The following is a 26570-nucleotide window of genomic DNA, read 5'->3' as shown; positions in this document are numbered from 1 at the left end:
ATGGTGGTGTGCCTCGTGATTTTTTTCATGAAACAAGTGTGCCTTTGCCCAAAAAAGGTTGAAAAACACTGGTATAGTGAGCCAAGGATAGATGCTCTGATTTCTTTTCTAAAAAAATAATAATTCAATCTTTATTGGTTTATAAACAACACAGATACACACACCGGGGGGGGGGGGGAGACCCCACAGCAATATAACTTACAAATCAAAAAAAGAAAGAAAAGAAAACAGTACAACGCGAAATCACAAAAATATTTCAGCCATCGACTTCCGACCTCCTTGGTGTGGTGGGTTCTTTGTTTCCTTGTTACTTGCCTCTATTTTTCAATAAACTTAACCTGTATTAAATCTTATTTATACCTTAGGCAATTCTGAGAGTTATTCAAAGCATTCTAATGTTTTAATGTGGGGACAATGTTCTTTTAGGTATTGCCTAAAATCTCCCATTCCTTTTCAAACTTTTGGGTTGATGGATCCCTGATCTTTTCCATCATAATCACTAGTTCCATATATTCAAGCAGTTTATCTTACCACTCTTTTGATGGAATTTTATCTCCTTTCCACCCCTTGGCAATCAGCATCCTCGCTGCCCTTGTTGCATACAAAAAAATCCTCCTTTTCTCTCTTGGGATGTCTGGTGCCATAATGCCTAAGAGGAAGGCTTTGGGGTTTTTTGATAAATGTTATTTTAAACAGTTTTTTAAAAAAAAAAATTAATTCCCAAAAACTCTTAATTTTTTTTACAACCCCACCACATGTGGTACATTGTTCCCTCTAGCTCTCAACACCTCCAGCATAAATTTGAGTTGATTTTGTACATTTTGGTCAATTTGTTGGGGGTGATGTACCATCTGTATAGCATCTTCATAAAGTTTTCTTTTATAGTAAAACAAGCTGTAAATTTCAGTTCCCTTTTCCATAAATTTTCCCATTCCACCATCTGTATGTTATATCCAAAGTCCTTTGCCCACTGCACCATAACCAATTTTACTTCTTCTTTTACTTCCCAGTCTAGCAATAGCTTGTACATTTTGGAAAGTAATTTGTCTTTATTTTTTAATAGACCTTTCTCTAATTCCGATATTTCCATCGCAAAACCATTTTATCTACCTTAAAGATGTCGTTCAATTGGTGATATTGTAGCCAGTCTGTGAGATGAGATGATTTCTAGATGGCCGGCCTAGGAGTTCAGAGTAAGGAGGAGGAGTGCTGTGGTGTCAGCTGCTCCAGATGGATGCAGAGTTCTTGTCTCCTGTCCTGTGCAAGTTCCAGGCAGGTCTGACCTTCTGGTATGTGAATCTGACAATCTGGCAAGTAAGGACTGGCTTGGTGTTACCTGCCTTCTACCTGACACTGTTTTCTTGACAGAGATAATCAGCAGTTACTTTGCTGCAAATACGCACTGCTATCCCTGCATTTCTTTTTCTCGTTTGGCCCATTTGTACAACACAAGGTGCACTACTGTCGATTTCGGTGGCAATAAAACTCATAATGCAGAAAACGTGATTGTATGAGCAACTTTCACAAAGAAACCACTTGGAACATGACAGAGATGACTTCCGTGCTAAGGAAATGCCATTTGTGAAGTGGGTCTGGCTCGAAGCAATGTTCAGGGTGTCCTGCTCTGAATGAAGCTGCTGATCTTCTCCACTTAAAGAGTATAGGCCATTTGTTCAGAACTTGGAATAACTCTTGGACCGTCCCTCCTTCCTGACTGTTATCAGGAAAGGCTTCCATCTGTCCTCTAAGTTAGAGCCTGGAGCAAACAGCATCTTCAGTGCTGATTTATTTTGTAGGAGTAAATGAAACCACAGCTCAGAGTTGTCTTTGTTGACTTGTCCAGTTTCTGTATTTATATCTGACATTTCATTTTTATCCAGCCTTTTTCAGATAAGGTGCACTCAGAAGTAGTTGGCACTAGGGTTTCTTTGAAGATGGGTGTGTGTGTGTGCGTGTGCGTGTGCGCACATATCTGAACCAATGTCCCGGCAGTCTCAAGCTATTTGTCTTTACTGCTGCTCTCCTCAGGGAGGTTCCCAGTGTCATTCCTGCTTCGTCTGTCACTGACTTTCATTTTAGACAGTGAAACCTAATTTTTGCAAATTTCTTCAGTGAGGAGTCTTGAAAATATGTTTTGGGGTGAGGAATTCAAATCTGCTAATATTTTTGTGATTAGACAAAAATATTGTCCAATGGTAAGTCCTAGCTTGGTAAGTCTACGTTTGATGAGGAAGCACATAAACTGTTTTTGGAAAACCAAAAGATTTTAATTTTACCTTCTGAATATGTCAGGTATTGTGAAATAACAATAAATAAGAATAAAAATAAAAATATTAATATGTAATATAACTGCAAGCACTTGGCAATCTTTTAAAATGATTTCTGTGCCATTTTACACACATTTTACTTACCAAGTAAAATTAAATTATATTAGTTTAACCAAAATATATTTTGAATTCCCAAGTCATGTTACAACTTTTTAGCACTCCTTATTTTTGGGAGTTAAAAGTTGAAAAATTCAACACACCATTGTGCCAGGGCTACAGCCTGCTTATTACTGTCCAGTGATGGGAGCAATCTCTTGTTGAGGCAGCGGGGTGTGGGGTGACATAGTAGGAATTTTTCTTGCTAACGGGGTGGGGGTGAGGGGGTTATCCTTCCGTGTTTCAAAGAAGCAGCCTGTGTACAATTAAAACTTGTTTCTGGTAAACCTCATTCCAGGAAGATGAGCTTTTAACAAAAGGCTTTTGACAGCTGCAGGGTATTTCAATTTTTTTATGCTGAATGAAAAATCAATACATTTTTCTGGGTTATACATATTCAGAACAGGCTGGATATTTCCATTATAATGGAAAATGGGTGTCTGTGCCCATCTCGCCTGTCAGAGCTGCACCATCGCATTTTCCAAGCCACTGCTAAATATTTCAAACCCGATTTGATTGTGGTTCGTGACAGCTAATGTTTCTCAGCTCTTGAGTCTACTGGAACGGGCGGGAGTGGGGAGGCAAACATGCTCTACTTCCCTCCTTTCTCGTTGTCCTTTTCCACCCCAGACCCTGCAAGCCCTTGAGTGTTTGGACGAGGGGGCTGTCATTTTGTTAAGGGAATGGAGAGGGGGGGAAGGCTCTGTTCGCCTGGCTGTTTTCCAGATGGAAGTGGGTGGATTGTCCATGCAGGGCTTTAAGGCTGTCCGTCAGGATGTGTGAAGGAGCAGGAGTCATGGGGTCTTTTGTCCTTTGATTGGAGGTGGGGGCTGAGGCCCATTTTCTTGACTAAGCTTAGATTGGAAATTCTGTGCACTTCACCAAGGGCCGGGAGGAGATGCCTCCTCTTGAGAAATAGGGTTTGTCTACAACATTTGTTTCACCAGAGGCAAAAAAACAACCCTCTGACTTGAGCCTTCCTTTGTGGAGAACTTTGAGCAGGACAAGCATGAAATTATTTGGATTTCCAAGTCGCGCAGCTAAGGAATGATTCGGGGGGGGGGGGGTCAGCAAGTGCATCAGTTGCCTGGGGAGGCACCTGGCTGGTCTCTACCAGACAACTCCCTGCAATCTGTCCTTTTGGTTCACACTTGCTTGGGACATAGGAACATATCCTGTCTCAGGAAGTCATGGCCTGTTTGCCAAGTTTGTAGGAGCAGAAGAGACAGGCCCTGTGGCATCCATGTGGGACCTAGCACTCTTTGCAAGAGCTTTGCTCGCCCTTTGCTTGCCCCTCAGAGGTCTGTGGGGTTTTGCCCTTCCTGGCCAAAGTTAAAGTGTTCCATTGGTAACTTGGGGCTGGGATAAGGCATTACAGTAAGGGCCTAAGGATAACTTGTGAGACTTAAGCTCATCTTGCTAGCTAGCAGAATTAGTCCCTCTCCAGGTGATGCGCCCCTTCCCTTTCAATGCTGGTGGCCTCCTTGGAATGCTTATTTGGAAAAAGAAACCTGGCTGGAAAAGGTGAGGTGCCTACAAGGGGACGGGGTAAAGACTCTGGGTTCTGCTGCTGAAGCATGAGCTGAGCCCAAGGATTGAAGGTGGGAGCTTTACCAAATGGGCTATTCTTTCTTTAGTTGGGAGAGTTCCCAGTGTGGTCTAGGGGGAAGGAGCTCAGCTCTAGGAGAATGGTATGTGTCTGTGTTTGTGTGCTCACTTTATGTTGGAAAGGTTGGGACTAGACTAGTTACACTCTGCCTTCCATTCTCTGTCCCCAGCCACAGAGGTCATTCATCACCACCCTGTAATTGCCTATGCCTAATGCTCTCTTTGTAGCTGCTTTTTAAAAAAGAATTTCCCCGAAAGAAATTGCAGTGGAGCCCTGGCAGGAGGCAGAGGGGCATCTCTCCTGCTACACACAAAAGGCACTGCTGCCACTGTTTAATGTTTTTGGGGAATCCTAGAAAGAAGGGCTCTTGAGTGCCTGAGGTCAGTGCTGAGCTGCTTCCTTACCCTTCCCTTCCCAACCCAAATAATGGGCTTCTTCTGCTGTTATAACCAGTGTTGTCATCCTCCCAACGCCCCCTGCCCCCCCCCCATTTGCAGGTTGATTCTTGAGAGACAGTATCTCCTTTGCAGGGCTAGCCAATAAAACAAGGCAGCAGAGCGGAGGAGAGAAATTTGCAGTGTGTATCCTTGTTTTTTAATCATTTTTCTACCTTTATTGGTATTCATAGCTCACATTTTCCTGGTTACTGTCAGCCTGGGCTTTCATCCATTTTAAAGAGCTATTTTCCCCCTTGTTGTTGATGATGATGGTATAAAGACAGATGGTGTAACTGCTTATGAATGTCCTATTTTATTTCCTCTGAACCAGACAGTTTGCTGGAAGACGTATATTATTTCCACATGCTTCGGAGGGGAGCCCAGACAGTCCAGTCGCAACTTAGCAGCCAGCCGGCTGGCCAGCCATCCTTTGCTTGCTTTGGAGAGGGTGACACCTCTAGGTGGCTGCTGGGACTGCAGGGGACCTTCAGCATGGCTGGGCCAGAAGGGGCTTGGTGGGCATTTTCTTCCTTTGAGGAGCTTTTTCCAACATTTGGCTGGAGGAGAAAGACTGCTCAGGAGGCCCACATTTTCTTCTTGCTTAAAGGTGAAGCTCAGATGGAGCCAGTAGTCCCTAGACTAAACAGCCACCAGTCTTAACAGTTGTTGTTGTTGTTGTTATTATTATTATTATTATTATTATTATTATTATTACCCCACCTATCTAGTAAAAGCATCTGCAGCTGGAAATTTGTCCTCCAGGCTTCACCACCAGTTCAGCCTCTATAAGCTTGTTTAAATAAGAGCAAGTAAGTGCATGAATGGGACGTGGGAGGCGCTGTGGTCTAAACCACTGAGCCTCTTGGGCTTGCCAATCAGAAGGTTGGCATTTCGAATCTCCGCGATGGGGTGAGCTCCCATTGTTTGGTCCCAGCTCCTGCCAACCTAGCAGTTCGAACGCACGTCAAAGTGCAAGTAGATAAATAGGTACTGGTGGGAAGGTAAACAGCATTTCCGTGTGCTGCTCTGGTTTGCCAGAAGCAGCTTAGTCATGCTGGTCACATGACCCGGAAGCTGTGTGCGGACAAACGCCGGTTCCCTCAGCCTATAGAGCGAGATGAGCGCCGCAACCCCAGAGTCATCCGCGATTGGACCTAATAGTCAGGGGTACCTTTACTTTTAAGGGCTTGAATGACCTTCTTCCAGCAGTGCAGTGTGGTATAGTGGTTAGTGTGTTGGATGCTCCCTAGAGCACTATGGGTTCAAATAACCATTTGGTCACAAAGATCATTGGGTTTCCCTCAGCCTAGTCTACCTCATAAGTGGGCAGATCTCTTTAGAGGAAGGTTTATTCAAAGCCATGGAGCTGTTCCAGGCTTGGCCCATATGCCAATGAAGTACTTTGAACACTCAAGCATTTTATAGACATACTAAGCATTACTACATCTCCTGTCCTTTCCATAGAAGATGCACAATCAGTGTGTTCTGCATCCCAACTAGCTCTATGCTTTCTGTGCTGATAAAGCGAGGAAGGAGATTCTTCTCCTGCCAGGAGGCCAATCTTAAATTCTTGGGGCTTACATCACTAGCTGCTTCACTGCCTATTGGATCCTTGAGGCACACACAGATTTTGCTGAGTGCTCATGTGAGGGTCACAAAGTGCAGACAGTGAATGGCACGAGAAAGGTCAGTACTGCTACAGCTTCCTCTTTTTAGGAACTTGGCAACTTATACTTCAGTGGGTATTTTGACAGAACTCCCCCACCCCACAAAAATATGTGATATCAATGCAAAGCTGTTTGGCCCCTGATGTTGTGCTGTGTGTGTGGTACAATATTTTTGATGGCTACCTAGTGCTAAAGAACAGGTCTGACTATCTTTCCTGGGTGTTCTGTTTACTTTACTGCTTCAGGCACAGGTGGGATGTCTTTCTCTCACCATTCAGTCCAAACCTAGGACTCAGAGGACAGGGCTTTGGGGATACTATATGATTTCAAGGCAAGTTTGAGACCTGACACCCACATGGGTGCAAACTGACCACCATGTGGGGCCATTTCAAAAGCACTGCTGATGGCCAGACCCCAAAGGTACACATCACACCCATTTTATCTGCTTGACTAGGTTGGTTGGACTGAAGAGCCACGTGGAATTATCAGATGTACACTGACTGATTATGACTACCTGTTTGCTTCCAGATGCTTGTGAGCTGATTGGCTGATGCTTTATTCAGGTTGCTTTCTAACGCAGTGAAAGTTAGCTTTGTCACCTTTCCCTCCATAGCCTTGGTCAGTAACTAGCATGGGTTGTCAGTTTTCAGAGCTTTCTACCTGCCTTCTAATCTCTGGTTCGATTCTTTCCTCCCTTCAGCTGCATACCAGCCCTGTCAGCAGTGTTTTTACCTGGCTGGAATATGTCCTTGAACTGAGACAGAGCCCCTATCTTAGCTGCATAGAGCATAGAGGGTTGTGTGAGTCTGTGTAGAAACTAGCTTACTGTACTTCTGCCCACCACTGGCATGTGGCCCCTGCAAAGTTCCCCAGAACCATACACATCCCTCAGGTTAAAAAAAAGAAAGATATCCATCACTGTTTTAAAGCTACAAATGGCTTGGGGCCAGGTTACTTGAAGGATCGCCACCTCCTATATATACCTGCATGGACCCTGAGATTCCAGGTTTCCCTGCCTAATGAAGTGATGTGTGTAGTTGCTAGGGACTGGTTCTTGTTGGTGCAGCCCCAGTTATGGAATGGGCTGCCTAGAGAGGCTCTTTTGGCACCCCTGCCTGGGTGAAAAGACCTTTTTCTCTCAGGACACTTAACCACAATATGTACATTCCCTTGACAGTTTTAAATTGATTTAGCTGCTTTGTATGTTTGTTCATTTGTATTAAATAGTCATAGTTTGTTGGTTTGTTTGGGTTTTTTTGTTTTTGTTTATTGTTGACTTGCTTTATTTTGGGTTTACTGTTTTATTGTGAAAAATTGTGGATTGTATTCTGTTTTTTAATGTTTGCAAACCATCCAGAGCATTTGGTTGTGTAGGTGGCATGCAAATGAAATACGGTAAATAAATTTGGAGGCCAAACTAAAGCTTTTTCCAGGAGATTTAGGGGATTATGCAGGGAAATAGATGTAAATTGAATCCACAGACTCCTAGCCTGAGCTTTGCATCCAGTGAGCTTGTAAGCAATGTTAGAAATTAGCCAGGTGCCAGGTGTGTTTTGTGTCTAGCGTGGTTCAATTGTGACCACGTGGAGATCTCTGGATTCTAGGTTGGTGACTTGACATCTCCATCTAGCTGGCCTTTTCAGTTTTCTTAAGCAGGTAAGCAACAGAGTATAATAATAAATCCCATTGGGGGGAAATGGTGCCTAGACATACCATTGTGGCGACCGTAACCTAGGTTTAAGGTGCCATTTGGCAATTAGGTTATATATCTGATTTTCTAACACTGCTTGTAAGCAGCAGTGGCCACAATTTCTGTTGCTCCTATAGCACCTGCTGCGTGCCTCCCTGTCATGCAATTGCCAAGGCTTCTCCACCAGGACCCCCTTTGGGTCCCTTTTCAGCCACTCAGCTTCTGCTGTGACTTGAAGATAAAGGGAGCATGTATTGGGGCTGTGCCTGAGGATTCCCAAATTAGATGGGAAACCACCCAGAGTCCATTGTAGGAGCAAATGTGGGAAGTTAGAAGTGACTTAAGGCAACATTGCTGCAGGTGTCAAGTGCAGTTTTTCCTTACCTCTTTCTTTTCCTTCTTTTTCTTCTCCCATTTCAGAGGAGTTGATTGAAGATGCAGAAGGGCCTCCTAGTGAGGCAGCTGCCGATCCAGAAGAGCCTGTTAAAGATGCAGAGGCTGCTGTTGACAAGGATGAGGGCAAATGGGTGGCAGGTGAGTGAGAGTCAATGGAAGGCGAGCTCTGGTTCTCTCTCCCACACGTTGCTCTAGCGAAAGTTTTCCTACACCGGCTTTGGAGGCTATTCTCAAATTTGTCTTAATCATTCTCTCAGTCAGAATGTCCCCAGTCAGTCTGCATTTTGTATCCCCTTGTTGATCCTGTTTTGTAAAAGCAGCAGTACATATTTATATTAGGAAAGAGATGTTATATAGAGTGAACTTGCTCTGTTTCTTTTTTTAAAAAAGTGAACTTTGGAGCTGAAAGGATTTTTGTGAAATAATGCAAAATCTAGAGTAAATTTTAAAATTGCCTATGCCTGAATGTGAATCACTCTGAACAGTTGAGGTGGATGTTTACCTCCTACGAGCCAGAAGAATATGGCAAGAGAAATCCTTGGGCCAGTTCCGTATGGAGCTGATTCAGAGACAGAAGGAAGCAGTCTGACCAAAGTGAGGTCTGACCAAAGGGTCTGACCAGCCAATCCTATGAATAATTTTTCTTGTGCTGGCCTGGTGCATCAGTCCATACTCTACAGTTTGGGTCTGTATTTGTCCAGCAGCAGAAGGCCATCTCAAGTCATAATAGCTGTCAAAAATTTCTCAGTCCTTGAAATAAGATTTACTTGATAAGCAGGGGTTGTATCAGAAAGAAAGAAGATTTCTTAGGCTTTGTTTCCAAACAAGGAGACAGTGAGCCTTTCAAAGGTGAAAGGTGTTATTCCCTCTAGTCTGGACAAATTAGTCCCAGAGCAGATACTGCTGCTTTCCTAGGGTGTGTGGTATGGGGTTTTTATGTAGGAAGTTAAAATATTTGTGAATTGCTTACAACTGTGATGCACAAAGTCACTAAATGATTAAAATGACAAAAGAAAATCTTGGTCCAGAAACATTTCATGTGTTTGGCAGCACTGGAACTCACCCTCAGCCTTCACAACAGGAAGGGATAATGAATTAAGTAAGCAGTAGTTGTGGCAGACCAGCTCAAAGAGCTTTTAAGTGCTCCCCATTTTTAGAGATCGGCAGGGCTCACCTAACACAGCAATCAGTGCAACAGAGCATCCGTAATTCGCACCCATGGCAGATTGCTATTAGGGGAGGTATTAATGGGCTGCCAAGGGCTGGGAAATTGTTGCAGAAAAGTGTGTTTATGGAGTAAGAGCTGGCAGGCATGATTGCAATTGGGTTTGACATGTTTAACATAAATGGCTACTGCACAGCTCTTGCTGTTTATGAATAATTCCTACAGGCCCACTGCCTTTCTAATTGCAAAAGTAGGGAAAGAGGGGGGGACCCAATTCCCTCCCCCAAAAAAACCAGGCCAAGGCCATCCTGACTGAACTTTCCCCTGATTTTCACAGGAAGTCATGTTTAACCAAGTCTCATCAGATGCCCTGGATACTGTGATGGGGAGGCCTGGGGTGAGCTGTGCCTGGAATCTGTACCTACTGTACCTTCGCAGTGCCTGAGCATGAGGGACAAACTGAATTTATTAGTGTTGCCTGGGAAGGGCATGGGGAGCATTGTCTGTTAAAGCACCAGAGGTTGGGGTTGCTGATGATTTCTTCCTGCCCACTCTGTATCCTCTGTGAAAGACATGAGGTACAGCTCTCTTTATCCCCCAATCCATTGAATCAGAAGTGGAACAGAGCCAATATGGCTCCAGTCCACCTCCCAGTCATGCAGCATTCTGGCATCTCGTTAGATATTTGAAAAAGGTGGGTAACATCTTCCTGCTTTTAAAATCTCTACTTTGGCTATTTTCTTCTTCTTTCTGGCTCCTGATTCATAGCTCTCTTCCTTTCAGAAGACACTGTAGCCTAGTTGTAGATTACTCCCTCGCCAGCTTTTTGTGGGCCTTGTGTAGAACTCTTAGTTGAATTTACATTTTAGCCTGATTTTCCAGCTTACTAGGATAATTCTGAACATTTAGTCTATTGGTTGCATGTTTTGTATTATTGGTAAACTGCCAATGCCATTGTCTAGGTAATTGAAGATGCACTGGACCCACCATGATTCTGTTCCTCTCCAGTCAATATCTCTTTCCCAATGTGCTGCATACTAGCTCCAACTACTTGCCAAAAGTATGGTCAGCATTAAAGTGGGGAGGCAGCTTTATTAGCTAGAGGAAGTGTTTATTAATTCTTTTTGTCTTCCTGTTTTTAACAAGCCTGCATCTGCAACTTACTGCTTACCCTCCCTTAGGGCTGTTGGGGCCCAGCACAGCCCTCATGCTAAACTAGTTGTTTTCAGGAAGGATGATTGTCCCACTTTGTCCACATTTCTTTATGGAAATTGGTGAGGCACAATAATTCCTTCTTGTTTCCATAGCTGAATCACTCTTTGGCATCTGTTTCCAAGACTTCTTAGTGTGCTTGAATTTCCACAAGCCCTTTTTTGAGGTGCCTTGGTTGGGCTGCTTTTGTGGGTTCATTGGCTGCTCCTGTCTTAGGGGGCACAATATAGCCTCGGGCTGCTGTGTAAATAACCCCAATGGTCCACTGGCGTGAGCATGGCCCACATAACAGCACCAGCAGCTCTGAGTCTCATTTCTGCTTAACATTCATCACAAGGCCTCCATCAAGGAGTCCAAGTGACCAAACTACACCCTGTGTAGTGCCTTTTCCATGGTTCCAGCTTAACCAGGAAGAGTGTCTTCAAAGCAGGCCCACCCCATGTCATGCCATCAGCCACCTGAGGTGCAGCATTGCCACATGGTGGAGCAGAAGGACCTACCTAGTTGGAGAGCTGGGCTTCAGGGATGCTGACCGGCTGCTGAGCTGGTATGATCAATGAAGAGAGCAAACGTCAGTGAGTCCTGCTGTAAATTTCTGGGGCAGGTGGCGAGTTGGTTTACGGAATGCAGAGAGATGAGAACCTAGCTTTACGGAAAGCAGCATGAATTAATAATCATTTAATTGGCTCCTCCATTATGCTGCTGGATTAGTAGATGGAAGTTTAGATGAAGGGGCTGTCAGTGGTGCTTTAGCTCAGAGAAACTGATGGCTGGGGGGCAGGGGAGAGGCAACTTTCTTTAGTCAGGTAGAGTCCATCCTCCTCAGTCCTCCTACCCTGGGCTGGGCTCTTTGAGCTTCACCTCTATGCTGCTTTTCCCAGCTCATGGATGGAAGGAGACTTTTTTTTCAGTGTTGAAAATTTGAAGCAGTAGGAAGACTTTTTTGGTAGTAAACTGTCTGTTGCAGTGAGCTATTTCTCAGGTGAGGGATTCATAGTGCACTTCAAAAGGTATAAAACAATTTCCAGGGTCATTTCATTGTATTGGTATGAGTGTAGCCTTCACTTTAAGGCTTTAAGCCTCCCAGAGTGGCTGGGGAAACCTCTCTGTCTCTCTTGAGTTAATTGGTAGGACTCTGGTCCCCAAAATTGACTTTGCAGCTGAAACAGCCTTGCTGTGACTAGGCGGCAGGATGGTGAGAGATCAATGCTTATTCCTTTGGAGATGGTGCCGGAGAATTGCAGCTGGCAGATACAGTGGGTTGATAATGCCTTAGATATCCCTGGAATGCCAGCTATTTTGGACATCCCTTCTCCTCATCACCTTCCCTCTCTCTCCCCAGTCATTGACTCCTCCTTCCTGTGCATTATCTTTGTGCAAAGCAAGCAGGGCAGCTAGCCTCCACTCCGCCTGGTGTCTCTGACATGCTAGGGACTCAGGAAAAGGTTTCCCATCAGTTGGCTGCTTATCTTCTCCTTTCAGTGCTTTAGCAGCTATTCCATGGATGTCTTTCTAGAGAAGATCAACCTGTTTCCCAGTACTTCATCAAGAAGTCCCATTAGAAACAGAAGGAGCGCTTGCTAAGTTCTTGTTTTCATGGGCCTGTTGAGGTCAGTGACAGATCATGAAGGTTTAAAGGCTGGAGCTCCAAGAGGTAGTGAGTGACTCCAGGAGCTGTTGCACTCGCTACATTTGGCCACACCAAGTTTATAAAACACAAGGAAAGGATTATTCTCCAGGTAGTTCCTATGTTCTGGGGTACCCCACATAACTAGCAATGCCCTCACTTTGTATGCTTTTATAGTCTTCTTAGATAAATATCTAACAACCCATATATAGATAAATATTGGCCAGAGTCTTTCCTCAGAGATGCCAGGAACACCTAGCCTAAAGATTATCTCCGTTCAATGGAAAGGAGAACAGTTGAGCATCCATTCATGCTCTCACACAGCTGAATACCTCTGAGGAACCGGCCAGCATTGTAAGTCCATCCTCTCCTCTTTATTGTCTACCATATTCCTGGTTCCATGATCCACACCAACTCTAAGAATCCTCAATGCCTCTTCTTTATCTTTTGATAAGACCTGATCTGCAATGTCCCACCCTGAAGACTTCATCTCCTGCAGTGATCAGAACTCTCCACTATGGTATCTCTTCTACTCCTTCAATATTTTCCTGTTCCATCCACCAACACACTTAATGAGTTGACCAGTCTGCTGTCCTTGACTTTTCCCTCATTTGTGTCCCATTGATACTCTTTACTCCTGACTCTTAATAGTAGGCATCTCTCCTGTCATGATTACATCTCTCAGCCACACAGCCAGCCTCTCTTGTCACCTCTGCCTTGTTGCATTCACACATGTTGCCATTTCCCCAACTTCTAAAACCTCTCCCTTAATAAATTTTCATTTCCCAGATACTGCCTGAGTACTTGTCTATTCTTTGTCTCCAAACTCCTGGAGTGTAATGCTAGCCCCTGCATTTTTTTACTTTTTTTCTTTAAACTTCTCTCTCTTGACCACGTACAATCTAGCTTCACTCTCTGCCCTTCACTGAAACTACCCATACCAATTTCACTGGTAGTCTCCTTGCTGCCAAATGTCCATGACCACTCTGCCACTCAGGACCAGATTTCATTGGGCTCATGGTATGACACCACAGTGACTTCTGCCCAGTGCCAACCTGGTATTGCAGCTGCCTCTGCCATTGCCAATAGAGCAGGCATGGCCAAACTTGGCCCTCCAGATGTTTTGGGACTACAACTCCCATAATCCCTAGCTAACAGGACCAGTGGTCACGGATGATGGGAACTGTAGTCCCAAAACATCTGGAGGGCCAAGTTTGGCCATGCCTGCATTAGAGTCTCTGCATAGTGTGGCTGCAGGCTGTCTGCTGTTGTTGCTATTAGGTTGTATCCAGTGCTAGTCCTGCTCAAATCAGACCCATTGAAATGAATGAACCTAAGATAGTCATGTTCATTCACTCCAGTGGGTCTCCTTTGAGTAGTACTAGCATTGGATACACCCTGTTGTTGCCATTTAATATTATGTAGACTCGTTAGTTGCTTGTTACCCCGGGGTTTATGTTTCTAAACATAATTACATTATCTGATTAACAAATTCATACAGAAAAACAGCTGCAATTAATTAAAATAAATACACACACAATGCCCCCCTCCCCACAAAAAGCCACAGGAAGCTTTGGCAGCACACTAGTAACAAAACAACATCATCTCAGTCGTGTGGGGAAAAGGTAAGTCCCCTCACGGGGGAGAGCTTTCCACATACAGGGAACCACAACTGAAAAGTAACTCTGCTTACCCCCTCCTTTCTACAGACATGTTTACCCAATACTGACAGCACTTAGCTCTGTGTTGCAGCAGGCAGCTGACATGTTTAGATTCCCCAATATGTGATGCCTGGATTCAACATTGGGCATTGGGGAATCTAATATAGTGAGTACCCCATAATATTATGGAGTAAAGAGCTGGCTCAGCTCAGCTCCCACAGTCTGTACTGCTGCTGCTGGGTAAGCATCTGTAGGGAGAATAGGGGGGTGAGGTGAATGAATGAGAACCACAAGCAGTCACAATGGGCAAGGAAGGACTGTAGCTGAGGAGTGACACACATGCTTTGCATGCAGGAAGGTCACAGGTTTAATCCCCGCCATTGTCTCCAGGTACAGCTGGGAAGGTTCACAGCATAAAACCCTGGAGAGCTACTGCCAGTCACAATACACAGAACTGAGTTAGATGGACCATTAGTCTGACTTGGTATAAAACAACTCCCTATGTTCCTAATCAGGACCAGCCCAATATATTTGGCACTTGAGGCAAAAACCAAAATGGTGTCCCCCTCCCCACTAGGGATGAGTGGGTGTGTGGAGATTGACACCAGGAATAAGGGGTTCCTTTGATGGCAGCAGGGGCACTGGTCAGGTGTCTCATTGGCAGCAGGATCAGCAATGGGCCTTTATGAGTCCCTGGGGAGGTGCCTGACCATGCCAGTCCCTGACGCCATCCCTGCTGCTATCTACAGGTGAACTCTGCTTCCTGCTTGACTCTGGCAATGTTCTTCTCTTTCTCAAATGGGGTTTCCCTTGTACCTCTGTGATTCTCTCTTTATACACTGTCCCTGAGTGATCTTGTACAATCCTATGCCATTCAGTACCATCCACAGGCTAATAACACCTAGCTCTACCTCTCTACCCCAGGTCCCCCTGTGTCTCCAGTTGTCTGCCCAATATTTCTGCTTGGATGCTTCATCACTGTCTTTAACCCATTTTGTCCCAAACCTAACTTCTCATCTCTCCCCAAAAACCCTCTCCTCATCCTCCTCTACTCTCCATATCCATTGACATGGCCTTGATCGTTGACTCCTTGCTCTTCAGCCTGTTGTCAGGTCACATTTGTTCCACAGTTTACATCACAAAAATGTGCCCCTTTTTCTCTGCCTTGTTCTCCTTCTTTGGAGGTCTTTAAGCAGAGGCTTGACAGCCATCTGTCAGGAATGCTTTGATGGTGTTTCCTGCTTGGCAGGGGGTTGGACTGGATGGCCCTTGTGGTCTCTTCCAATTCTATGATTCTTTGGTGAGAAATCTGACTCTGGCTCATGCTATGGTCACCTCCTGTATTGGTCACAACAGCCATGTCACAGCTTTTATCCACTTTACTCCAGAACTTGGAGCACAGACTTGTTCAGCCATACATACACCTTACACCACCATCCTAGCTTCCTCTATTTTTCTAGATCCACCACAAACACATTGGACTTACTGTGCCCAAACTCTCTGATCTTACATATTATTTATTGATTTATTGTGCTCATAGACCACTTTTTGTTGCATCATAACCCCAAAGCCTTTTCCAATACCCTTAACAAACAGCATGTCATTAAAATACATGAAACACAGTTAAACATCATAACCTATTTCTTTCTTTCCTTTTAGAAAGATTTACAAGTCACTTAATCAGTAAACTCTGTCATATAATATATAGTAGAAATATAATATTGATAACATCAATAAAACACATCTAAAATTGCAAAAAACATTTTAAAGTATTGATTTTAAAAAATCACAGATAAAATCAGTAAATATTTTAAAACCAACCTAGATTGCAGAATTATATGGCTGAGTAGACTTGATGAAACAACTTCTCATCAGAAGTCTAATGAAATATAGTGTGCACCTCTGTATTTCATAATATATGCAATTATTGTAGCAGTAACAGCCCAGCAATGTATATCCTGATATATTCCTGCCTGTAACCTTTGTTCCTCTATTGCCCCTATCCTTAGCTCGAAGGTCTCCTGGTTCTGCAAATGGCTTCACCCTGCCTCCCTTGCTAACAGGGATGGTGATAGTGGTTGAGGCAGTAGGAGTCAGGCTTATTTGGGGGTGGTGTGTGTGTGTGTGTGTGTGTGTGTGTGTGTGTGTGTGTGTGTGTGTGTAAAATGTTGGCATAGTTGTGGAGGAGCCCCAGTTCCCTTATCTGGTTGGAGGAGCAATGGGGACGGTAGCATCCACACATTGAGGACAGGGTGACTGGTGGTGCCTCTGGGAGCCTTGGTTTCAGGCCTTGTACTCCTTCTGCTATTTGACTTTGTGCAGGGTCCTCTTTTGTGGCTTTTGAACAAATCCCCCCCCCCCCGTCAGAATCTTCCTTGCATCTTTAGGGGGGATCGGGGGGGCTAGGTAGCAAGCAAGAAGCGTTAAACCGCTTAGTTAATCGGCAGCCAATCCATCATGTTAAATATCCAGCTGTCATATATTACCTTTCAAGTGAAAATGAATAACTCCCATTAAGGGTGAAATGGGTTTGAAGTCGATTCGAGACAGATTAAAGTACTGTTCTGAATGTGTGTGTTCAGGGGGGCTAGGTGTAATATGCTTGTCCTTGTAGTTTTTAAATAATAGATGCCCTGCAGATTTATGTGCTCCAGGGTACAGAGTTCAAAGGTCATGAGGCAGGCATTCTGGGAAGAGCATCAACTTCCTGGAACACACCAGAATGGTGTTCATTCTGCCTTTCTGGTGTTTCTGTGGGTATGTGTGACCAGTCTGGTCAGTTTTGCTATGTTTGAAAGAGACAGAGAGAGAAAATGGTGGGGGAGCTTATCTTGGCATCTATGAAAGCCTGCATGCCTATCTCTAAACTGCAGCAGGAGGTATTTATTTTTTATTTCAACCATTGGTATACCGCGTAATCAGAGTCTTCTCTGAGCAGTGTACAGGAGACTAAAAAGGAGTTTAAAACTATAAAATAAGAATTCAAGCCTGCTGGGGGGAAAGTCTTCCATAAGTCCTGGAAGTTCAGTGGGAAAGGGGCCTGTCTGATCTCAATGGTGATATCAAAACTGAACCCACAATAATTGAACCCACAATAATGAATGCATTGCTCCTTGTGGTTATAACCCATGCATCCACGCCATGGGGGACCATGTGACTCCCCCAAAGACATCAGAGATTGAGTGAGGACATAAGGGATCAGGTGGTCCCTGGGGTATCCTGGGCCCAAGTTATTATGGGCCATGTAAACTGACACAAGAACATTGAAGCTGCCCCAGTAGTGTATGGACAGCCGGTGCAAGCTTTTGAGCACTGGTGTTATGTGCATGTTTGATGCAATGTGAGGTAGATTATGTGATTGTCTTGGGTGGGTGGGAGTGCCAGAACCTCTCAAGCCACCTGTGTCCCGTCCCCCCTACCATCCCAACTACATGGGGAGTCTGCCATGCCCTTCCCTTTGTTGACTCAAATTGCATTAGAAATCCATGTTGAGTTTTAGCTTTGCTATGTTGTCTGCCTGTGTTCATTCACCAGAGTAATTCCAAAAGCACTAATGGACATCAGTGTTATCCTGGAATCAGGCTTGGGGAGTGATTATTGACGTGGAGCATGCAGGGCTGACTGAAGAGTAAAGTTGTAGCATGTGTGACTCAGCTGGGCTCACACACAGTCTGGCTGCATTGGTCCATGGAAGGAAAATGGTTCTTAGTCAAAGTGGAAAGAGACATTTTTCTCCCCCTAAAAAAACAGTGGGAAGATTAGAATGTTGCAGGGGCATTGCAGGGAGAAAGCACCAACCAACACATATTTTATTTATTTAAAGGCATTTACAAAGCACTTACCCAGTATAAATTTAAAATCTCCAAAGAACCATATCATTAAAACAAAAATGCAGCATAAAACTCACAAAAAAGTAGTACAAAAACAGGAATTTGAGGGGATTCAAGTAAAAAAAAAAGTGCCTAGAAAGCCTGGGCCAAATGGCCCCTTTTGGATCACTGCCCTGTGATATTCTCTAGGGTTTGGTACCATGAGTAGAATTTCCCCAGGTGATCTAAGGGCTTGTACAGGTTTATTCAGGGATCTTCAGGTAATCTTGGGTGATGTTGGTTTCAGGTTTTCCACAACTGTAGCACATATCTGGCATTCAGGCGCTGACTCGATTTTGATTAATTTTTATTTTTTTCAGCCCAAAGCTTCAAAAGTAATTCAGAATGAAGATTCAGAGCATGTTTGTGTAAAGGAATCGAACTGAGGAGCAGTGCAGAATGGGAGGCTTGGCCATCTGTGAGGAATTCATAGATGCCGTTCTTGCCTCCAGGTTCTTCCAGAGCTGAGGTGTCACATAGTCATGCAGTTGTTTCTGTCCCCCCTTTTTTGCAGCACATGTTACCCCAGCTGAAAAGGAGCTGACAGAGTCCCCAGCATCCTCTAAACGTATCTCCTTTCCAAGAAGCTCTGAGTCGCCTGTCACCAAATGGCCTAAAACATCAGATGAAACCAAGCTGGAGCAGGTGAGGCACTGGAGCAACTGGCATTTGCTCCTGCGAAGTCATGGCTCAACTTCCTTCCTTCCTTCCTTCCTTCCTTCCTTCCTTCCTTCTGTATATTCAGCTTTTAAATCCACTTGGGCCCACAAAGCAGTTCATAGTGAAATTGTTTTTTTGATTATTCTTACTGTGGAAATGGGCAGTGTGTTTCAAAAGGTGTTTAAAAGGTGGAGGAAGACACCTGTCCTGCAGCCTGGCCTTATCAAGGCTTAATTCTGCCAAAGCTTGTGATGTCTTCTTGTCCTCCAGGTATATCAGTGCCCATATTGCAAGTACAGTAACACCGATGTCAACCGGTTGAGGGTCCATGCCATGACTCAGCACTCTGTCCAGCCAATGCTTCGGTGCCCTCTCTGCCAGGACATGCTCAGCAACAAGATCCACCTGCAGCTGCACCTCACTCACCTCCACAGCGTCTCCCCGGACTGTGTGGAGAAGCTCATTTTGACGGTGAGTCCCTATATTGTGGGTGGGCAGCCTGCACCTCTCAGCAAAAGAAAGGGAGGGCAAGAGGCAAGGAGGAAATAAAGCCCCCTGCAAGCAATTGGTTTTGACTTCTTGGAGAACCAACCCATCCCACCCTGGCAATCACCTGAGGAGGTGGGAGAATGAAGAGTGGTGGTGGCAGAAAAAGTGGGGTGACCCCACCCACTGATAGACGTGCCAGATTACCCCCAAGAAAATGTGGCCTTCAGTGGGAAAAATATTCCCCACCCCCCAGAAAGCCCATCTTGCCTGCATTATTTCTTCCCTTCCTCCACTTTCTGACACTGACCACCCAGATGCCTCTGCAACCTCCAAGAAAGGGCATGGAGCCTTTCTCCAGATCTGGTATTCAGAGGTAGACTGCCTCTGAACATAGGAATTCCATTCTGCTGACATGCCTAATAGAAGAGGCATCCTCCATGCATTTATAGCTTTTTAAAACTATACAAGCTTCGTGTCCACCTGTTACCACATCTTGTGGTAGGAAATTTCACATGCTAATTATGTATTGTCTGATGAGGTGCTTTCTTTTGTCTTGTCTAAATGGCCTACACGTTTTTTGTTCAAAGTTTTTCTATTGCACAAACTTGCCTCTTCCTTTTGCTGATTCTGCCTCTCCCTTTTGCTGATTCTGCTCTGATTGCCCTTTGCCTTGACTTTGCCTTCCCTTTCCTCACTTCAGTTCTTTCATCTCTATTCAAAATCCAACAGCAAAGTACCATATCCAGCACAAGTGTCTTGCCTTTACCTTTAGATCTCTCCAGGGCTTTCCTTCCCTCGTTTGGCTTAATTCCTTACTGTGCACACACCACTACAGGGAATCCCAAGTAGTGCATGTCACTGTCTTTGTGTGTCTTCATTCACTCTGTCCCCAAATTCCTCCATATTCCCTCTTGTTGAAATCCAGGTTCTAAACCTGTCCCTTTGCGTTTGTGACTCTGTTAGGTGCCATGCCCACTGAGGGCACTATTACAAACAGTTGAGGGCGACCTTACCTAGGCAGCAAAATAGCTCTCCTCCCAATACTATAAGCTGCTGCTGCTGACCCAGCCTCGGCATGAAAGAGCCTCTTTGCTTCCAGGGCTCTTCCAGAATGTCACTCATGATTGCTTGAAAGCACATTCTGATCTTTGCCCCAGCTACTTGTCATCTTGAGTATTTCCTGACATCAGTCTGCCCAAGAGATTGGCAAGAGGATGCTGCTCCTGGAAAGGCAGGGTCCCTTCAGAGCTCTTGTGAGGGCCCCTCTCTGGCCTTTGCACTGGGGCTGGGAGAGGCTTCTATTAATCTTACTTTATCATGTGCCTTTCAGGAACCTGCCATGTTTAGTATTACTGTTGCCATAGCAACAGCTACTTGCTGTGTATCTGGGTATTCCACAGTGCCCCCCTCTTTCCCTGTCAACAATAGCAGGGGAGCCCTCTCCCCATTTCGTCAGAGGCCTGTTGTGCTGCACTACTGTCTGTGGGGCAAGAGCAATTATGAGAGGGTTGTTGTACACCAGCTGACCAGCGATTGGGGTTGGGGTGAGGTTGTGAAGACCAAAGGTTGCTGCTGCAGTTCTGATTGGGGATGGTGTGTTGCTTTCCCTATGCTCAGCACTGACTTATCCCCCAGCTTTTAGTGTTGTGGCTGATTCACTCTTCGCAGGACTGTGTTGATTTGGCAGAATCATCAGGGGGCTGAAGGCAGTAAAAAAGCTCGTTTTCTTTCTTGCCTTCCATCATTCATCTGTCTTTCCTCCCCAGTTGCATTCTGGTGCTGTTTCTCTCCCTACTTGCATCTTCTCCTCTCCCCATTGTGTGTCTCTCTCTCCCTTCCACTGTCATTCGGTCATCCTCTTTTCTCCCTCATCTCACCACCACCCCACCCTGTCTCATTCCCCATCTCGGATGAAGGTAATGAAAATAATCGGCCTTCATTAATTCTGAGCCCTGTGAGATGATAGCCATTTGGAGCCATGTTTGCCAATTAGATGGTCTAAATTAGAAGTGACCTTGGTATAGTGCCATCGCTTTGCCTCTCTGAGCCTAATGAAGCTTTTCTCTCCAGCACACACACTCCTGCCCGCTCTCCCTCTCATTCTTTGTAATGGAAATTGCCTCCTTTGTCTGGCTCTGGAACCTCGTCTTGTACAACTCCCCCCTCCCCCATTGCACGGACAGAGGAGATGTTAATGTGTCTTCTCAGTCAGACTCTTGCTGGAGGTTTCATTTTGGACCAATTAGATTGCAGCCGTTGTAGGGGGGCAGGGAGTGCCTGAACTGACAATGGGGTCTGATACAAGAAGATAGTAGAGGAATGGGCTTCATTCCTCTCTTTCTTCATTCCTCTCACTACCTAGGGTAGTGTCTCTTTTCAGAGAAGGCATAGGGGAACACCTGGGCTGGGTACCAGCTGACATTTGGGATCTTGAATGCTTGGTTGCAATGCTCAGGCCCACACTGGTAGCTTAATCTGCAGGGCATTGTCAAGTAGAAGGGGCAGGTGGACATGCCACAGTGCTGCAATCTGTAGTGCAAAAGTGGGCCACGGGCAGAAATTAAGGCTCTTGCATGCCATTTGGAAGCAACAAGGAAGGGATGCACACTGGTTTGCTTTCCACCAACTTGGCTCCCTCCAGGCATAAATCCCTTGATGCCATTGGTGAGCAAAACAAGGTTAAGCCAGCTTTGGTCACCTCTTCTGAGCAGAACTGGTGTTCCTTGTTAAAAGGATCTGTAGCTCTCCACTCATGACTGCTGCTTGCTGAGGAGCATGTCCTTGAGGGAGCTGAAATGACACCTGGGGTGTTGCTCAAGTCACTTCTTAACAGGGCCCTTTGGTCCTTGGGGCATCCCTCCCCATCTCAGCCTCCTGCCTTTAACTGCTTGGAGGGTGGGCAGTATGCCATTAGAGAAAGGGAATGAGTTAAGCACACCTAAGGTGGGAAGGAAGGAAGAACTGGTTGGCTTGCAGCAGCAGATTGAAATGCAGAGGAGCACATGAGGTTGATGATTATATTTCAGGGAGAGTTAATTGACGGAAGGTGAAGGCAGACAAAGAATCGCTGCTTACTGCCTTCTTGAATCCCAATCAGGAATTATGATTAAAGACGCGGCAAGACAACAGACGCTTGATGAATTGGTGTCTCTCTCTCTCTCTCTCTCTCTCTCCCTCTCTCTCCTCCCCCCTCTCTTTTTGGTTTTGCCGTCATTCACACTTGATTGACTTCAACCTTTCAAGTGCAAAAGCCTCTCTTTCCATTATTATTCGTAGCCATCTCAGTTTTTCTAATTAAAGTGTATGAAAACAATTACTGATCCATCGTACTGAGTCTGGTAGTGGGGGTGGCTACCGTCCTAGTTTTGTGGGGAAAGACCATGATTTGCTGTAATAATGTGCAACTTAGGTTAGATAACATTATTCTTTTTCTACTCCGCTGGGCCTTTCCCCCACACTTTCTTTTGAATTATTTTCATAATTTCTGTAGAGGAAGAGAAAGTGCCTGTCCTGTTGATAGTGCTAAGAGTGGCACTTGTTGTTCCTTCCTGCTGTCTTTCCTCTTTCCACTTCCTTCATCTCTCAAATCCTACCCTCGGGGCTACTCTGAGCCCCTTCTCTCCATAAGGGATGATACAGCCTTGAAAATAGACAGGAATGCTGGAGGGGACTTGTTGTGCCTCCTGGTTCATCTCCCTCCAGAGACAGGATTTGTTCATTCCTGTATGGCCTCTACATGGATCCCTGGAAAAACCTCTGTGCAGCTTTCCAGGTCCCGTGACTCCAGGCTTCCTCCTTCTCGTTGGGCATTTGCTTATGTGAATTTGCCATGGGTATTACTGGTCAATGGATACTGCTGGTGCCCTTCAGTGGTTGTCAAAGCCAAATAGGCAGAGCAATTACAAAAGGAATATACAGAAACCAGTTTGAGTGAGAGCATATTGGCCTTTAGGGATATTGTACTTGAGACAAAACAAACAAACACTGAAGAGAATGATTAGAGCTGTTTCCTTTCTACAAAAGGAAAAAATTCTAGGAGAGTAGCTGACTTGTGTAGCAGGAAGAGAATGAAAAGTGGGGTGTCTCTATGTAACCTGTGTAGCCCAAGCCAGAGCCCTGAGGCATCAGCTAGTCTTTGTAAAAAACAGAGCACAGCACTTGCTTTTTCACAAAAAAGGGGGAAAGTCTTCCACTGGATCAGCTTTGTGTCCATCTTTTATTTCGCACTCAAGCAAACAAGGAGTTTCTCGTTCCCAATAGTTTTCATACTCATTTTTCCAAATTGTGTGTGTTTGGAGGGGGAGGGAGTGTGTTTCATAAAGTAAGACAAGAATGGGCTTTTGCATTCAGGTCAAAGATGAAAAAAGTTGGGATGATAGCAAAACAAAGACACTTTACAGATGAGGAAAAACGAATCTGATGTATGAAATGATTTAATATAATGTCAAAAGACGAAAAGAGACAATATGTATGTTTCTACTTTGAAAACAAGTAGATACATATTATCTGTTTTAAAATTGTCTTTATACCTTATATTAAATAATTTCATACATAAGCTTTGTTTCTGCTCACTTGTAAGGGCCATCTTCCCATAATTCTTTTTCCAGCTAGGTGCCTGTAGGAACTTGAAGCACACTCGGGAGTAGGCAGCAGCCATCCCTTGCTCATTGCCACCCTTTAGTTTGCTGCTACCTCTCAACATGGAGGATCCAGCCACCATGGACAGACATACAGACACATCCCGCTCATGAATTCATTTAATCCTTTTTAAAAAGCCATCAAAGCAAGCAGACATCGCTACATCGTGAGGCTGTGAATTCCTTCAGCTCAGTAGGTGTTCTTTGAAGAAATACTTCATTGGTGTCAGTTTTGGACCTATTGCCAATCAACTTGAGTGTATGACCCAGATTTCTAGAATTTTTGGGGGGTGGGGGAGGTCCCCCACCATATCATTCAAAACCCCTATCATGCCACTCGTGATTAATCATCTTCCTCCAAAAAAAACTAAAAAGTTGAACGTTTAGCAGCCTTTCCTTAAAGAGACTCTGCTTCTCCGAGCCCATGATATTATTATGTATTTTATAATTGATATCTTGTAAGAAAGGCGAGATATAAATATACTGAATAGTAATCACCATCACCACCATCATCATCCTCTATTGGAGTCACCCTTTTCCAGGCCTACAATATTATGAGACAGGTGCTTTGATTGTACTGGTTAAAAAACAACAACAACCTTTAAGCAAGTCTCCAAAGACATATAATTTTATTATGTTCATTTGTTTTGTTTTGTTTTGTTGTTTTGTTTTAAAAAACTCTAAGGTTTTGCCTATATTTTATTAATTTTGTTATCTTCTACTTTTAAAGTCTGTTTTATTGCTATTTTTATTGACTTCGTTACACTTTTATGTAAACCACTTGGAGATTGTTTTTTATTAAGCAGTATAAAACTTTTGCTAAATGAAATAAATACCAGTACTAAATGTAATTGGACAGGGGAGAACTTTACATAGTGACTTTAAATATGCTTGCAGTATAGATTTATTTAATGGCATAATGGTGCCCATTGTTTTATTTTCCAAGCCCATATATAATGATTCCTAACTCTGGATCTGCTTATTCCCATCACTGCTACAGCCTACAGAACTCTTGTTTGAGTGAGCAAAATGGCTGCTGTCCATACTGGTAACGTTTGCTTTTGAGTGCCCTCTTGTATGTGTGCCACTGATGCTGCCAGCTCAGGCCCAGCAAAGGCACTGCTGTTCGCCAAACAACCAGAGATGGCTGCTGCTAGAAATTAGCACAGCTTCCCTTCTGCAGAGGTGCATCATCAGTAGGCAACCATTGTGGCCATCCCAGCTGTGAACTTAACTTCATCATCCTCATGTGAAAGCCAGTATTTTCAAGAGTACATGATGATCTTTGCATGCCTGTGTAGGGACGTAGACCCTCTTTTATCATCAATTATGGGTGCCTATACAGTTCATTGTATTCTTTTCAGCCATAATAAATGTGGATGGCTGTGTGTTTTCCTCAACGTTGACCTTCCAGCCTTTGCTATCAAGAGATCTTGCTTGTTCTTTGAGCCCAAGTGAATAGGAGGGCTGTGCTGCTGCTGCTTTTTCTGTTAAAGTGCAGAAAGGGAGGATGAAGCTTCTTTGCCTGCCAAAGACAATCTGTTGTGCCTTCCATTTATCTTTCTCCTGCCTCCCTTGACACATCTCTCTTTCCTTTTCTAGCTCCTCCTTTTTTGGTATTAAGCCATTTTGAAAATAGTGCTACTACAGCCCTTCCTGGTTCAAAACTGCAGTGAGGTTTCCAATATGCGCTTTAATTAAGAGCTTCCTTACTTTTTCAGCCACTTAAGGTGGGCCTTTCAAACATGCCTACCTAATCAGTTGCGTAAGAACTTTCACAGCTATGACAAAACATTATCAATGATCAAAGACTGAGCTTAGCATAAAGGAAAATATTAATAATACTATTCTTTGAAAATGAGCCAATAATTATGTCCAGAATGCAACAGTGGGAATGTTTTGGGCTGATTTAAACACCAGTCTGTGTAGGGGCTCAAGACTGACAACATATTAAAAGTTACAGGTAGGTAGCCGTGTTGGTCTGCCATAGTCAAAACAAAATAAAATAAAAAAATCCTTCCAGTAGAACCTTAGAGACCAACTGTGTTTGTTCTTGGTATGAGCTTGGTATGAGCTCATACCAAGAACAAACACAGTTGGTCTCTAAGGTGCTACTGAAAAGAATTTTCTATTTTGTTTCGACTATGGCAGACCAACACGGCTACCCACCTGTAACTGGAACTATGGAAGGCACCACATTGAGCCGCATGAAATGGAAGGGTATCTGAAGAAGTGTGCATGCACACGAAAGCTCATACCAAGAACAAACACAGTTGGTCTCTAAGGTGCTACTGAAAAGAATTTTCTATTTTGTTTCGACTATGGCAGACCAACACGGCTACCCACCTGTAACTGGAACCAAGAACAAACTTAGTTGGTCTCTAAGGTGCTACTGGAAGGAATTTTTTATTTTATTTTGTTTTAACATATTAAAAGTTTTAAAGACATTTTTTCCTGTCTCCTTCTATTTTGGGCATCTACAGGTAACAACCCCAGAGGTTATGATGCCTAGCAGTATGTTTCTTCCAGTTGCAACACCAGATCGAGATGGGAACACCAGCACGGAGGAGTCAACCAAGCAGCCTGGTCAGTACCAACTTTAATTGTTCAGTTGGAGGCTTTTTCCCTCAGGGTTTTCAAATGCTCCAGAGTCTAGAAGGGACTCTTGGCATGTTTGAGGTCTTCTGCACCTTCTGTTTGGGACTCTGAGTGGGTGATGATAATGAGGCATTAGGACCCCAAGACACAGCCTGTTTGGCAGCAGAGGTGAGTCTTTCTGTGGTCTACAGGCCCAAATTGAGTTTCTGGTGCTTGAGCCAAAGGTAGGCGGAACTCTGTGAGCCTAGTGCATGGCCAAGGGTGTATCTGTGCCATATTTAGGGTGCTGCAGGTGGTTCCCCTGCACAGGGCATCAAGCCTAGGGGGTGCAAAATCGAGAAGTTCCATTTGGGAGCACCAAAATTTGGCCTTGTACAGAACACCATATTATGAAAGATTAGCAAAGTTTGCCTCTGGGGGTGTGTTGGGA

The 26570-nt window shown here is 44.4% G+C and overlaps 1 protein-coding gene across 6 annotated transcripts in view; it reads left to right on the top strand.

Moving 5' to 3' along the window:
- The window catches only part of ZFHX3 (zinc finger homeobox 3), a 167535-nt gene that overhangs the window by 121350 nt on the left and 19615 nt on the right, over nt 1–26570 (top strand). For all 6 annotated transcript variants that reach the window (XM_033157100.1, XM_033157102.1, XM_033157101.1 and 3 more), the window contains 4 exons: nt 8247–8360; nt 18271–18401; nt 18687–18887; nt 26026–26128. In XM_033157100.1, the coding sequence (XP_033012991.1) occupies nt 8247–8360; nt 18271–18401; nt 18687–18887; nt 26026–26128 (549 nt within the window). The remainder of the gene's footprint in view (nt 1–8246; nt 8361–18270; nt 18402–18686; nt 18888–26025; nt 26129–26570) is intronic.

Source organism: Lacerta agilis, chromosome 8, assembly GCF_009819535.1.
Source record: "Lacerta agilis isolate rLacAgi1 chromosome 8, rLacAgi1.pri, whole genome shotgun sequence".
NCBI lineage: Eukaryota > Metazoa > Chordata > Lepidosauria > Squamata > Lacertidae > Lacerta > Lacerta agilis.
Note: the sequence above shows the minus strand (reverse complement) of the source record. Positions and strands in the feature narration are given on the sequence as shown.